This window comes from Liolophura sinensis, chromosome 10 (genome assembly GCF_032854445.1).
Source record: "Liolophura sinensis isolate JHLJ2023 chromosome 10, CUHK_Ljap_v2, whole genome shotgun sequence".
NCBI lineage: Eukaryota > Metazoa > Mollusca > Polyplacophora > Chitonida > Chitonidae > Liolophura > Liolophura sinensis.
This window is the reverse complement of record NC_088304.1, coordinates 6509994-6526883: the sequence shown is the minus strand read 5'-3', so window position 1 is coordinate 6526883 and position 16890 is coordinate 6509994. Positions and strand designations below refer to the sequence as shown.

General features: G+C 36.9%; 1 protein-coding gene across 5 annotated transcripts in view; it reads right to left on the bottom strand.

Annotated features, from left to right (window-relative positions):
• The window catches only part of LOC135476137 (CAP-Gly domain-containing linker protein 1-like), a 77008-nt gene that overhangs the window by 35779 nt on the left and 24339 nt on the right, over positions 1-16890 (bottom strand). For 3 of the 5 annotated variants that reach the window (XM_064756052.1, XM_064756054.1, XM_064756056.1), the window contains 8 exons: positions 14439-14537; positions 12377-12522; positions 11266-11338; positions 9899-10003; positions 9490-9642; positions 7779-7895; positions 3863-3920; positions 113-196 (listed from right to left, as the gene is read on the bottom strand). In XM_064756052.1, coding sequence (XP_064612122.1) covers positions 113-196; positions 3863-3920; positions 7779-7895; positions 9490-9642; positions 9899-10003; positions 11266-11338; positions 12377-12522; positions 14439-14537 — 835 coding nt within the window. The remainder of the gene's footprint in view (positions 1-112; positions 197-3862; positions 3921-7778; positions 7896-9489; positions 9643-9898; positions 10004-11265; positions 11339-12376; positions 12523-14438; positions 14538-16890) is intronic. The other 2 variants (XM_064756051.1, XM_064756055.1) reach the window with 1 other exon arrangement.

Below are 16890 nucleotides of genomic sequence, written 5' to 3'. Positions count from 1 at the left end.
TGTTTTTATTTTGTCCTGAATCCAATGACATCCAATGTCCTGCTTAAAATCACAACACATGGATCATTGATACGCACATGAGAAACATCAGTAAGACAGAAAGAAATCTTACCTTCAAATCGGTTCTTCAGCTGCTGGATTTCTGAATTCATTGATGATGAGGCAGCATCCTTGCTGGAGATCTTTGCTGTCAAATCTGTAAACATTGGTTTAAAGTATAAAGATTGATTTCACCGATTCATTGACAGACACATGTAGGCGTAGGGCATTTTACATAAAGCAGTGGTTAGTATCATGAGTGGAGTGTGCCTGGTGCTAACTATCAGACAGCTAGTGGCACACAGATTTTCAACAGTGAAGTTTATTAAAAGGTTGCCCATACGTGGGAAGGTCTTCCAGCAACCTGGTAGGCAATCCTCAGGTTCTGCCCGGTTTCCTCCCATCATATTGTTGGCCTGCTGTTTGTATAAGGGAAATATTCTTGAGTACAGCGTAAAACACCAATCACATAAATAAATACCATACAAGTGTCAGCTACAGTTTAGGTAGATAACTCATCAGAAATAGGCATGATAAGGTGCCTCGATGCCGAAGGGGTTAGCACACCAGCGCGGCGCAATGACCCCGCAGCCTCTCGCCAATGCAGTCGCTGTGAGTTTAAGTCCAGCTCGTGCTGTCTTCCTCTCCCACCATACATGGGAAGGTCAGTTAGCACTCTGCGGATAGTCATGGGCTCTGCCCGGTTTTCTCCCACCATAATGCTGGCTACCGTTGTGTAAGTAAAATATTCTTGGGTACGGCGTAAAACAGTAATCAAATAAATCATCACAAAAGTTGAGCCTTGAAAGTACATGTAGGAGGGGGGGGGGGGGGGGGGGAGAGGGTAGATTTCATGTTGAGGGAGGTACACTTCATGTAGAGGGAGGTACATGTCATGTTTTGGCACCTTTGAGGTACCAGTACTGGTGCAAGTTAATTTTTCTTAACTCACTGTGCAGTCTAATCCTAAATGCAAGGAACACAAATACTTTCACTCAACACTGTCATAAAGCCCTAATCTTTAGATTGGAAAATGTGCGCACTAAATACTCAACTTTTTCGCTAATGAAATGGCAACTTTTCACTCCAAATTATACATCTTTTTTAATTTGATTTTGGAGACAATTTTGGGTTGGTCCATTTGAGAATATAAAGTACTAGTATGGGTGCATTGTCTATATACATGTACATGTGCATTTCTACATCTACTGTAATTCTTCAACCTTTTTGCATGTTTGCAAGGTGCTTAATTTTGAGGGCATTATTCTGTGTACACTGAATAACACTTTTCTTTTTGTGAGGCCTTGACACACTCAAATCCAACCAATGTAGTTTTGTCTCCAAAATCAAATAAAAATCATGTATAAATTGCAGTGAAAGTTGCTCTTTCATATGAGAGAGAGTTGAGGGATTAAGGCACCTCTACCAGGGATTCACAAAAGTCCAAATTCTTACAAACTGATACTCAAAATTGAGATTTTTCCTGAGGTTGAGTTTATTTTATTTTAAACACCTAATATAACCTGGTATAGAGTTTAATTCTGCATTTTAATAATAGCAACTGATAATTTAGTGAAAGTGAAAGAATATTCGATATATCAGTATATATATATGAGAGCGAGAAAGTTTAATTTCATTTGAAGTTCACTTCTAATCATGATATTATTGTTGGTACATACATGTACATATACTTTTATAAGTATATTATCTAGATCAGAGATATACATCATATAATCAAACAGTCAGAAACCATGGTGATGCACGTTCAGTTGTTGGTTGTCATATTAAAGAAACTAATAAACATTATCTCAAAAGTAAACAGGGGCCTCCGTGGCTCAGTCGGTTAGCCCGCTAGTGCAGCGTAATGACCCAGGAGCCTCTCACCAATGCAGTCGCTGTGAGTTCAAGTCCAGCTCATGCTGGCTTCCACTCCGGCCGTAATTGGGAAGGTCTGTCAGCAACCTGCGGATGGTCGTGGGTTTCCCTCGGGCTGTGCCCGGTTTCCACCCACCATAATGCTGGCCGCCGTCGTATAAGTGAAATATTCTTGAGTACGGCGTAAAACACCAATCAAAAAAAAAAAAAAAAAAAAAAATCAAAAGTAAACATATGCAAAATACAGAGATGAGGCTTATCCCACTCAGAGGTATATAATGAAACAGTGATAAACCATGCATGTTAAGTTGTTGGTTGTTATAAATATTAGAAGAAAAAAAGGAACTAACAAATATTACATAAAAAATAAACACATATAGGCCTACAAACACAAAAGACAAGGTTTATTCTCATCAGAGGTATATACTGTGAAGCATTTATTATTCCCTGGAATTTATTTTCGCGGATTTACTTAAAAGACGGATTCACAAGAATTAATTTTCACGTAGTTGATCATGGGAATACTGAAAAGAACTCTTAAAACTGTTTAATATTCCAAGTTATAATATGGCCGAATTTACTCAGGCACGTAAAACAGGTAATATCAAGAGTGGCTACAATCCTCTTTTGTTTCCTGTGGTGTCCCTAATCACTAATCCAAAAAATTGAGTATTTGTACCAGAAAAACACAGAATTGAGTTATTGTACGGTCATTTTCAGTTTTCAACTGAATTTTACCACCGAATACCGGGGTCTAAAATCAACGTGTATGAATCCCTGTGTACATGTTTAAATACTGCCTGCCCAACCACGTCAACATGTTAATGTTATAAGGTGTGTCTGTTGTTTCACACACAGCCCGCATACTAGGCCACCAAGCCCATGCTTTGTTTAATACCCCAGGCTTCCAGTGAGCCTACAGCTAGATGTACTTGTACAAAAAACAAGCATTAATTCAATCTGTAATTACAATACATTCCACATTGAGCTTTTCCCTTCGCTTCACTGGGCACAAATTCTATATGTTATTCCAGATAACAATTTTTTTATTTTAAACTTTCTTCCAAAATTTAAAGAATAAGAGTAAATGAGTTGAAATGAGATGCATTTTTCAAAGTTATTTCTTCTATAATGATCTTGTTATCTCACTAAGCATTACAGATGTTCTTCGGGACATCTTAAATGTTTCATCAATAAACATGATGAGGAATGAAACTACAGCCTGCAATAGTTTTCACTTCAGCACAGCAAATTCATAATCTTTTCTCTCGGAATATTACATGCATATGAGATTCTTTACACCACTCTGTCTTTAAAGAAGAAGAAAATATAAAAATGATGACAAAATCATATCAAAGTGTGTGAAAACTTGTGTGCAAAAATGGCCTTTAATGTTCTTTTTCAATTTTTTTCTTTCAGAAGAAAAAGGTATTTAAAAACAATTTGGTATGGTGGGTATTTGGGACCACAATTTGGTATATACAGTCTTTGCATAATAATACTCTAAATAAGGATGTGATGCAAGTCTAATAAATTTATTTGAATGTAAATTTGTTGTTCATATCCAACCACATGCATTTAATCTGAAGTATGCCAATATTTATGAATACATTAAAAACATAAATATTATCAAAATATGGATAGAACACATTTGTTAGCTGAAAAGACCAAATTCTAGTGCAAATATAATTATTAAACATGTGTTGCATCCTCATTTATAAAATTATTACACAAAGACAATATATACCAAAAAGTGGTCCCAAATATCCACCATACAAAATTTTTTTTTCAAGTGTCTTTTTCTCTTTAAATAAAATCGAAAAAAATATAGAAGACCACACTGAAAAATAACTTTTTGCACTCTTTCATCTCAACTTCAAGTAATTTTTAAGTTTTCTCCAGCTTTAAGGATAGCCATTTTAATACATGCATGAACAAAGTGACCTACCATCAATGGTGGCTTGTAATTTTTGCTGTTTAGTATTTCCTGCTTTCACCTCATCCTCCTGCATGAAAGAAAAAGAAAGAAGACTTAAAAAAAACATTTACAGAGGATTGAAACTGCTACCACTAATAGCAATTTATGAGCCACATGTGTACATTGCTTGCAAACTGAGATCAAAATTTACCACCACTGCAATTCCATTTTTACATCATAATGAAAAGGCACAGGAACAGGTTATAGTTTATGTATTTTACTGCATGAATACTGACAGTGTGCCAAATGTGTTCACTGTTTCATGACAATCAATCTAATGAATATGCACATGCATATATATGTTTTGAAATGTAAAAGAGATGATTATTTTCAAACCTATATTAAATACCAGTGTTATCATACAGTATACTGAACAGGAATGTCCACACCAAAACCTCTCCCAACAACAACATTAAAGCCAGTTCAAAACACAAAGTAAGCCTATCACAGAAAAGAAAACGCCGATGACAAAACACATGTAACACAAAGTGCATGAGGAAAGAGTTGAGTCAGCAAAAAGCAAAAGCACAGTATTGATCTTCTGATGATCAAAGAGGTGAAATTTGGTGATAAAGCAAGTCGACAAAGCCTGAATATGGTATGAACAAACATGAAATGTAAACAATACACATCTGGGTATTTGTTATTTGTAAGAAACACTGCATCTTGTTAAAACACAATGATGAAAGAAAAGGTCATACAGTAGCTAGCTGCCAGCACATGGGCAACAGAGCGAAAACTAAACAAAACCAAAAAAAATTCCAAACAGACCAGTAGCTACAGAAAAAAACAATCAATATCAGATCTAGACATATGCATTTTAACAGAAAAAAAATGGTTCCATTCATATCTTTTACTTTAAAAATATTTTTCTCCTAACGTCCACATTGGTAGGAAGCATGACTTTCTCGTTCCAAAATGCACATGCGAACAACAAAATTTTCTGGACTCAGAAGGGGCAGAACAAGCCTGTCATCTTAATGAAAGCTCTGAACAGTTGACGGAAATTGTTTTTTTATTTGTCCTTAAGAAATTGTCTTTTCTTTTTACATGCAATAGAATTTTTATAAACTTGGCCAATGCCAGGGTATTGAAGCACTTGTGCTTAACCTACTTTCTACAGGTGATCTACTTTCAAACACTTCAGCAAATACAAATACAAATTCATTACAAGTATGACAGAATTTAAAAAAGTACACCAAAAAGAATAAATATGCTGAAAACATTGATTCAGTGGAAATGTTATTTTCATTCCTTAGGACATTCAACACAAGACTTACTTTTGGGATGGTTTACAAACAAGTTCTTAAATAACACCATTTATGTTCTGCCCTTTCAGAAAAAACAAAAACAAAAAAACACACAGGTTAAGCTCCAACAGCTGACGCATGCAAGCCCGTTACATTCTAGTCAAAAGCAGCTTAGCTTCTCAAAGTGTTGCAGTTTGAGAAATTCTTAAGTTTTCAGCTGTGACCAAATTTAGAGTTAATTCAAAGATCCCACCTCCTAACAGGCTATCCTAGTTGTCCCCTTTCTTAACCCTTGCCTCCTCTGTTCAATTCCCTACATGTAGGTCCCAGTATTATCATTTTGGTATCAAAACAACAGGTATATTAGAATTTCACATACACACAAAGGAGAGAGAAAAATTGATTAAATTAAAACATTTGACTGACTTCAAAACGACGACTTTGAATGGCGCAGAGCTGAGCAGGGAGGTGAGAGGGTTCAGCCAGCCAGTGAAGGTTGTACAGCGGTCATGCAGGTGGTGGTAGGTGGGGGAGGGGAATATATAGAGGTAGAGCTGAGAGTAGTGTGGTACATCTGCACTGGACAACCTGGACAAACTGCCCATAGCGACAGAAAACCCTTACCTCTGACTAAAATAAACCCTGCTGCGAGGGTGGGCTATATTAGTGTCAGGGTTACTATACATGTAGTACACATGCCAGGGGAGGAGGGTGAAAGGAGGAGGTTAGTCCTCATCAAAGAAAGCCTGGAGGTCCTGAAGTCCCGCAATCTGAACAGAACGGGAGATGGTTTAATAAAAGCTGGTCAGTCGGAGGCATGGAGGACCAAACTGGCAGAGGGCAGAATATGAAGTAATGGTGACCATGAAAGAGGACCATGAAATCATTGATATCAGACTGGCATACAGAAAGTTTCTTAATAACCATTATGAATTATTTTTTCTATTTGGTTTTTATTATTACTGACATGTCAACTGTGTTGTTCAAAAATTATATGCTTTTTATTGTTAAAAGGATTAACCTCACTGCTGACATGTTAGTTTTAGAATTTCAAAAATTCATAAATTTATACATTAATTATTAATATTTTTACCTTTTTTTTACAGTTCCACTTCAATCAAAAGTATGAATTATGACCATAATCTATCTGCATCAATGATCTGAATCTGGTACAAGAAATAGTATCCTTGAAAAAATATCTTTCACATAACTTAGAGATTAACACTTTGTAAATGATGCAGATGAGTAATGCTTTGTCTGATCAATTATCATTTGTTAAACTTTCAACAATACCAGTACTGGTTTTGTAGAAGATTAACCAACAAAACTAAAAGAAAAACGCCTAAACTACTCATGAATGACACTCACTCCAAAACTGCGTGTACATGAAAGCTGTATATTTTTTGTTTTGTTCTGCAAAAATGGTTTTCAAAAAGATAATTTTGTTTTCGTACTAATACTTTGTCGTCATGTCACTGTACAGTTTACAGCCAATAGTCCATTCAGTCTTCATCAACCCCCATCACACACTTTCTGATATTGATATGAAGAACAAAGTTACTGAGCATGCTTACATAGATCTTTACGGCTCATGCTGTTTGATAACGCAGTAATAACATTATTATGATAAACTGAAGACCAGGGCCCAGTTGTTCAAAAATGTACCAGCTGTTAAGACCAGGGCCCAGTTGTTCAAAAATGCACCAGCTGTTAAGCCCAGTATTAACTTCAGTCTGCAATGAAGTACTATTAGTTTTGTAGTAGGCCAAAATTTGTATTAAGATTTAGGCCTGGCTTAAATTATCACGCATTTCAGAACAACCGGCCCCAGAAAGACAGGAAACGCCTGGTGAAGTACAATGCAGATAAACTACACACAAATCCAATCACACAGCCAAGCAAATGGGTATATGCAAAAACATCTACACGCAGTCATGGCAACCTACTTTATGAACAATTGCTCTAGTTCATTCACACAAGTAAGGCAGGACTGACGTGCATTTCTTTTACAGATACAGATTTCAAACAATTTTAAAGACTATGCATATTTAAGAAAAGAATAAAAGTAATGGGGACAATGTGATCAGAATTAAGCATGTCAGATGTGCATGATTACTTTTCTCACGTTATCACAGTGATGTGAAAATAAGCTATGGCTCTGGTGCTCTAACAGAAAAAAAATCCTGTGAACAGTTATAGCAAAGACTAACAATGAACCTGAACACAACAAAAAGCGTAACAGATTCCAATAGCAGTGATCACATTGCAAAGTGATGATTTATCCACAGTTTGTATTCTTGTCTTCTTCATGTGGGCTTTTTTTGTTTGTTGGAAGTTCTCTTGTTCAGAGCTGAGAAATCTTGAGAATGGACGATTACGGGTGTATAACACTACATTACCAGTATAAAATATTTCCTTTCATAGAGCCATTAATTTACCCGTGAGTAGTATTTCAGATGACAAGATGAGAAGGAGCTGATGGCAACTCAGGAGTCTGAAGGGAGAGCCATGAACACACAAAACCGAAATCTGCACCAAGAAAAACAAGAACTTAAACCAAGAGGGGAGGTAACCTTGGTAAGCAATAGCAAATGGCAGAGGGCCCAAAAGAGCAGTTGTCTCCCTTTAACACTCACCAGTTCAGCCAATCGAGACTCCAGCTGTTTCATGTCTCTTTTCTTTGTGTCCAGGGCAGTCTCCACTTCAGCCAGGCGGGAGGATCTTTCTGTTAGCTGAGCATTCAGCTGGCTAGTCTGTAAAGATCACAGTAAGAGGTTCAACTAAGAAGTCAAATGTCTCCAAATCTTACTCATGCAGAGGTCAATTTGAACACGACAGTACAAGGAGGCTGATGGACGTGCTGAACTTCTCGTGATCTCTCCAATAACAAACTTATGCCAACATTCTACATATTTATTACAGCAAATCAATATAAAGACGTGCTTTATGCTTAAGAACAAAAACTCTTTAACACAGTAGCCAACTTTAATATGGAAAGACGAGGTTGATTTCTGATAAAGAAATTTGTGGGGGAGTTCGTGCACAAAATTGAGGCAGTGGTCTTTGATATGCAACTTGTGAACTACATGTGGCATGTTCAATGCTGTGAATGGCTGAGCGAATATTGAGTCATGGTAGTAAAAAAAAAACTTCACGTACCAACTCACTAGAGTGATCTTTGATATGTGAATCGTTTCCCATGACTGGCTATCCGTGTACTATGGGTGGCCACTACAGCCCTCTGATTGGCTGAGCAAATACTCAGTTGACAATAGTCACTGCCTGCATGGATGGTTTAAACTTTCCGTCACAGTATAGGAAGGCACATGCATCGGCGAGTGTCATAGGCTCCCAGTACTAATACAGATGTGGAAAGCTTTCAACCGATACTAAGTATACCAGATAAATTGGTATACACCTAGGTAAATTCTTACACTCTGCAAAAATGGTTATGTAGCTAGAGAGCCAAAGAGTTATCTTGATAAGAGACTGCATAAGAAACTGTAGCCCTACAAGAAAGGTTTGTGGAAATCCGTGTTTACAGGAGAACAGAATAAAGTCAATCTGAATGTGTGCATGATGTCTGTAAAACAAAAAAAATGGTAAAAGCGACAGAAGATCCCAATACCCTTCTTGTTCTCCTACATGTAGGCAGGCATATGCATAAAAAATGTAGCCCTACATGAAATTTTTCTTGATTACAAAAATGATAAATCTGGCAAAGAGAGAGCAAGTGTTTACAACAGAAAACAAACTGAAGTTTATATAATTGGTAAATTTTTGAACTGAAAGTTTATCAATTAAAATCATTAAAAAACTTTCACAACGCCTATAAAACTAAAATCAATAAAGCAGTTCAACCTTCCATCAGTAGGCCTTTTTTAAATGTACAACGGTGAAAAGAAATATATAAAAAAAAAAACACAAACACAACATAACTTTCTATTGCTGTATGTTGGAGATCCATGTATGATTGAAATAAAACAGGAGGTAAAAAAAACAAAGGATAACATGCCACCTGAGAATGTGAATTTACACTGGGACCAATGCTTTATACTAGGGACCAAAAAAAGGGCCTAACTTTCAATTCATTTATGATAGCCCAGTATATAGAAGCTAAAAAAGCTTAACTGGAAAGCCAAAACTGACGCCTCCACTTTCCCCACCTCTCTCACAATACCTTGCCTTACTTCACACAGGCTAGCTAAAAATCAAGGCAGCAGTTTGAGCATAATGAGATACTTTCAACTCCATGTACAGCCAGTGCTGCGGTTGGTCACTGCCTCAACTTCTGTCAGGAAATGAACCTCACACTGACCCTCTACACACTTTTTGTGTTGTACATACCTTGGCGACATCGTCCTGTTTGCCAGACTCAAATGCCTTGATCTTATTCTCTGCCTGGGACAACTTGTGAGTCAGCTCCTCTATCTGGTCCAGGTACATGGTATGCAGGTCATCTGAGGACTTGCTCTGTGACTGGGCAGCCTCTAGTACTGACTGTAACAAGGCATCAAAGAGAGCTCAGAATCAGATTATCACAGAAGGTGGGAGGCTTACATTGCAAGAGGGAATTATACACGACAACAAAGTATAATACAGAAACCCAATATCCTGCACTGACAATACTTTTTACTACTGTCTTGTCAGGTGTAGAAACCATACCAGTATGCAATAGTCAGGTGTAGAAACCATACCAGAATGCAATAGTCAGGTGTAGAAACCATACCAGAATGCAATAGTTCTAATAGGATACCTTCATCTTTTTCATCTCCTCTTCCAGCTTGTCAGCACGCTCTCGTTCCAGTTTTACTTGAAGTTCCAGTTCTTTCACTTTGGCTTCATCCTCTTCTGTCTTAATCTGAAATCAAACACACAAAAACAATGTGTCCTTACACGTCTGCATTTATCTTCTAAGAAACACACAGCTTTATTGGTTTAATAGTTGTTTAACTCCGTACTCAGCCATTTGTTTTTTCCTTTCGACTATGGAATGACGGACAATTTTACAGTTGGAGGAAACTGTGCTTTCCCTGAATAAAACAGCTACCTTTGGCAAGTTACTGACAAACTTTCCTAAGTGTGATGTACTTGCATGCCCTCTTGGTGGAAGTTGTCTCCAAGGCATGTAAGACGGCACCAACAGGCCCACGAGCACTATTGACTCTTATCTTACACAACAAGCAGTGACAGGGAGGGATTCTACTACTTCCCTGGCCAAGGCTGGGGTTAAACCCCGAAGTCATGTTACTCCCAAAAAAGTAAAAATAAGAAAGCAATCAGAGATTGCAAAGATGCATATCCTCTCTCTATATCACAATCAGCTATTGCACAGTATTAAGATATTTTTTTGTACTTGTGTGCAAATACCCTTGAACTCATTGGTGGGAGGCAACAGCAATTGTCAGGCGAGTGCCTTAGACCTTTAGGCCGCAGGGGTCCTGTGTAAAGTTTGAGAAGCCTACATGTATGCTATAAGGTCATACCCAAGATACACATATATTCAGCCTTATGGGCAGGTGCAAACAACCAATCAAAAATTCAAAATGTGACAAGATAATCTGACAATGCATCACTTCAGGTTACCTTGCATAATGTGTTTAAGTTTAAGAAAAATATGCCATAGAACACCAGAGTTATGTCCCAGATAATAGTTAAAATATGTCCAGCACAAATTTGCATGGACTGGAACATATGCACAAGGGCAGACAACTACTACAACAGTTCAATATGCGAAAATATAATCTGATAGTGCACAATTTCAGGTCATTTTACACGCCTTGTGCGACTTTAAGAATCCTATGCTTCATAAATGCCCAGCTATGCTCTGCACAAATCTGAACGGAACACACGGACGGACAGAAAAAGCGATCACTTCATGTCACAATAATGTACATGAACATGTAATGAAGGCTGTACTTTGTCTCTCAATTACAGTGTATAGTCAGCAACAACCAACAAGCAGTGATAGCCTGGGATTCTACCACTTCCCTGCCCATGACTGGAACTGATCCCACAAGTCATGCTGATCCGAAAAAATCCACAAGTTAAACACATGAGCAAGCAATAAAGACTGTTCTTTGGAAAAGTGTAATGATGAAAGCAATCCTTTCACAGACTCACGCTTTGACTGACCTCTAGATCATCTTTGCATATTGATTCTTCCTCTATCTGGAATTGTAAATCTTCCGTTTTCCTGCAGACAAACATACACATTTATTTATTTATTTGTTTGATTGGTGTTTTACGCCATACTCAAGAATATTTCACTTGTACAACAACGACCATTATTAGGAGGGAGGAAACCAGGCAGAGATCAGGGGAAACAAACATACACAAAAAATAATAATAATACCAAATTTATAATACACCAAAAAACTTACTACTTAAGCTTGTAACAAATTACTTTCCACAGTTTAAAGTTCACAAGTTTCCCCAAACGCAATACATAAATATAGCATAGATAGCATAAAACAGACAACTCCACTGTATTTGCACTTGCACAACTAATGCACAAGACATATTGTATTACATTACGTGCCTAAGTTTGACACCCGGATAGATAGCCTAACAGTAGATAACAGTATTTCAGTGGGTACCCTTTCCAGGTTCCACATGAAAAATATTTACAGTAATAATAATGAAGCCGAGGCATCACCACATAAAAGTAAAAGGTTTCACAAGCTTTCGATCCACATGCTAGGAGCATTATCTAACTGACTGAAAGCTTGTGAAACCTTTTACATTTACATGGCGATGCCTTGACTACATTATTATTATTATTATTATTATTATTATTGAGCCCACGTACAACTATGAGTCTTACTTATAATATTTACACTATACAACAAGATAATTGTACCTTTACATCATACAGCTAGGTGATCCTATGAAATCAGTTTGAATCATACATCGAACCACCCTTTGCTTGGAGTGATACTGAATCCCAACGAGCCTGATTTTTTGTACTGACACTGAAGATCCATGTTGTGTTGGAAATCGACAATGGACTTGAATGACCCACTTAAAATAATCTAATAATACAACTAGATAATTGTACCTTTATATATCATATGGCTATTCATGTGACCCCTATGAAATCAGCTAGATACAATACCACCCCATAATGTACAAAACGCTTCACAATAAACTTATAATATTCTTCTTGAAGTAACAAAAAAAAAAAAATCTCGCTGTAGATGGTTAAAATGGCATTTAAACATGCCCCAATTACCGCTTCTCATCCTCTAGCCGGCCTGTCAGCTCCACCTTTTCCTTCTCCAACTCCGCCAGGCGTGTTTTCAGCTTCTTAATGGACTCTTCAGTGTCCTCCCTGAAGCGATCATACTCCGAGCGTGTGTTCGCTAGCTGGCCCTCAGCCTATGAACATCAAGAGTAAGCTAAAGAGCCTAGAGAAGGGAAGCTACTTGTGCTTGTATTCCGTCATAGCAAGAACACAGATACACTTAGTACTATCTTCTTCAGGTTAATAGATATGGTTACAAAAATATCACTCTTACAAAATTAAAAATCTACACATGCTAAACAATCAAACTATGGATGACCATGCAATTGAGGAGCGTGAGTAGAATGTTAATTTGCCAGGATCGCACACACACACCCTAGTTCTTCAACCTTTCCAGCAGCCTCTCCAACCAATACTTTGAAACATTCTGAGAGAACTATGGGGTGTACATACATGTTTTGCTCACATTTATGAGCCTTGAATCCTTACTGACACAAATTAATCATTCTACCGTTATTTCCATAGTAGTTGTAAACACAAATTCCGATGCTTTCGATGTTGCAATAAAGTTGATTTATAGTACGCACAGGTATGCAAAGTTCTTCCTATGTTGACAATGCATTCCCTCATTACTAGTACATGTGCTGCTAACTAACTTCAAAAGGCCCAGACAAAATCTGAGCCAATCTGAGCCCAGTGTGAATGTCACAGACAAGACTGAACTTGTTTGAGTTCTTGTTTGAAGGGATTAATCTATTGAGCATTTATTAAGCTACATTAAAACTTGTATGCGTATATGCCTAGTAAATTACAACTCTGTACATGTACAAGACTTAATAACTGCTTTATTCAAGGATTAAAGACCAATCTCTGAAGGATGAGTTCAACTCCTAAGCTTTAAACCTGGCCTAAAAAACCAAAAAACAAGAAAAACTAGAACTGCAGTTTCAGCCAGGGTTCGTTCGTTCTCGTAGTTATCACTGTACACTGTCAAATGTGAGACAACTGAACTATATCCAAACACACAATGTCTTTGGGAAACAAGTAAGTCAATAGATTATACATCTTTCCAAATGCCTCCCAACTCAATGTTAAAGCAATTGAATAAACATGTATTTATGAAAAAAAAAAAAAAAAACGGTTGTGTCATTTGAACGTGTCTAGCGAGAAAACTATTAGCCATAGCTCCGTTGGCATGCTACAGAAAGAGCATGTCTTCAGCTACAGTTTGGTGTAACCTTCACTTTTCTACCTCCCATAGTTCTCGAGTTACAGGTCATTGAAATGAACTACATTTTAGTTCTATGATTATATCTGAAAAAGTTACAAAAGTTGCAAAAATAAAAGCAGAATCAGAATCAGTGGCTCAAAATACACTAGAATAGGTAAAAAAATCGATGGAGTAATAATAATCTGAACAAAGACAACAGGTGTCCTGCAAAACTACCTGCATGGGCCCTTAAAAAAACAACAACACTAAAATGTTACAAAACATTTAACCAGCATAATGTCCCAGATTCAAGTCACACAATATCGCATAATTAGCAAGAAACAAGAACCTCATGTTAACATCTTCAACTTCCCTAACACGCATTCTGTTAAACTTGACAACAGGGTCATTAGTCTTTCCTTAATACAGTGTGCATTAACTTAAACTTTAAATTCAGGATAAAAAGGCCCCCTAGTGATTAGGTTTACACGTATACTATGTAATTAAGGCTACAGTATGTGCCATCATTTTCACTTTGCGTATGTGAATTTAACTTCAAAAATCACCCATATTCCTTAACTTTTTCCCCATATGAGAGAGATATTTTCAATGTAATTTTATGCACCTTTTTTAATTTGATTAAGCAAACAAAACTATATTGGTTGGATTAGAAAATTTCACGGTTTCACGAAAAGTATAACTTTTTCCGTCTACACCTTCCGAATATGTGTGAATAAACCCTTTGCAAAAATGGTTGTATATCACGTTTCTTCCAGTGACTCGAGACATACACATACAAAGTCATGTTAAATGCAAATGACAGCCTGAATAATGACCCACCTCATCAACCTGTGCCGCAGCCCTGGCGACCTCTGACCTCTCCAAGTCACGCTCCCTCAAAAGCTGCTCGATATGCTCCTCTTTCTCCTTCAGAGCTTTCTGTGGACAGACAGATCCTAGTTCAGTTCAACACCCAATACTATGAAATCAGTGTGCCATGAAAGTCCGTAAAAGACATGCATTGTACATCGATGCACCCTCGATCATCTTTTTTTTCCCGTGTTATATAAAGCAGGTACAGAAGTAAATATAATATACTATCTTGATCAACTTATTAAGACTGTACTAAGTCATCTTGATATCAAATAATTAACTCCTGATAATTTCCTTCAATTCCATAAGAATATATCATAAAATAAAACAATGTGTATTAGGTCACAATGACCTCTTTCACTTTTTAATCGTCAGTTTATCAGACTTCTGAATTTTAATGTTTTACCATCAAATAGTGAAAAAGGCAAAACGAAAATTATCTGCCTAATGAACCATACAAAACCTGGTTGCCTCCCTTGCATGGAGCAAAAGGAAAACTCACAAATGTACATGTATCTCTCAATTTATGGATTTGTGGATGTATATTAAATGCAAACAGTGAATTTCCACAGGTCTTGATGAGTTTAAAAATCTACTAAACATAAACCAATTGTAGGGAGGAGTATGATACTTGTATATATGTGTATTTCAGAGAGTCCTGTTAATAAAGGGCAGAACTACTGATTGTTAAAATACCCGTTACTGTTATTAGCTGGCTGGAGCAGTGAAATGATGTGAATTATTTATTTATTTGATAGGAGTTTTATGCTGTACTATTTTACTTTTAATGTACGACTTCAGTCAGAATTACAAAAACCAGACAAAGCCAGGGGAAATCCACAGCCACCAGCAGGTTGCTAACAGACCTTCCCACATTAGAACATACAGGAAGCCAGCATGTGCTGGACTTGAACTCTGTGATAACATTGTTGAGATGCTCATGGATTATTGTGCTGCAGTAGCCCGCTAAACACTAGGCCAAGGATGCCTTAGAAATGCTGTGAGCATACAAAATGTTTTCCCCTTGTGTAAATTCAGCTTACATTTATGGGTGGAGAAATCCTCTGCCCTTTGCTAGGTACAGTATTTGACAAACTGCTAACATGTTCATGTTCTGGACTTTATCATGTTTATCAAGATACATGGGCCAGCGGGTATACAAAGAATGCGCTATAGATATTGACAATGTGTAAGGACAGAACTGATTTTTCATATAGTAATACATGTAGTAAGGCCCCCAAGCAATGAGAAGACAGAAAGTTCACAATTGTTACACTGTGCATACATTTATTTATATATTTATTTATTTTATGGTGGCTCAAGAACTTTTCCACACTCAAGAACTTTTCACTTTTAAAAGATGGTGGTTAGTTGGTTTTATGCGTGGAGGAAAACCAGACACTGTGCTTAAATATGCACAATATTACTGCATATTAGGTACTGAACCCGTCAAATTCTCATTACAAATGAGCCAATGACTTCATAAATACATTATTAGATAAGTTTTCCTACACTAAATTAACCTCTACATATTGAAAAAAGAAACAAAAAAAAAAAAACAGAAAATAAAAATTACACATACATAAATACTTATAACAACTTGTTTGAAAAGATCATGTGCACCATGAATATTAGATAAATGAATTACATTAGTACATGTATAGGTAGTTTTGTGGTAATTTAAATTCCTGGCGTGTAGAAGTTAAAATCTATCATGAATTTAACTTCAGTTATTACAATTTTATACAACTCGCTACACACATGTAGATTACTAAATGACCACGAGCAGATAAGGCCATATGAATAAGGCCATATGAATAAGGGCATATGAATAAGGCCATATGAATAAGGGCATATTAATAATGTCATGTGTGTATACACACCAGGCCATATCTAGAAAAACATCCAAGGTTCTGGTACAAAACTTTAATGTGACACTGTGACTATGTATAAAGAAATTTTGAAAATGCAACTGGATCAAAATGATGCTTTCTAAGAGCTTTTAAGTCTACATGAAAGAAATTTAGGCCCATATGAAAATGTAACTTTTTATTGGTAAATCATCACGTTTTTGTTTAATTTCCTGGTTGGTTTTAATACAGCTTGCTTATTTTGGGCGGCCACCAGTTTGGGAGCCCAAATGTTTTCCAGAACCAAAGAGACCCTAGATATGGTCCTGACATAAAGCTATAAATACGCTGATCAAATGTTAGCAGCCGGGGGGATGTGTGAAGAGCTAAATGTGATTGTACACAGGTGTAATGAAGGATCTAATTCTACTTGCATACACCTATTATATTGGTTTATATGCCTATGACATCGAGTACCTGTAGAGGCTCAGATTCGGGAATATCAGACTGAAGGAAAACAAACATCAGACGGTAAGCTAGAAATGCTTCAGCAACACAGAAAGAAAAAA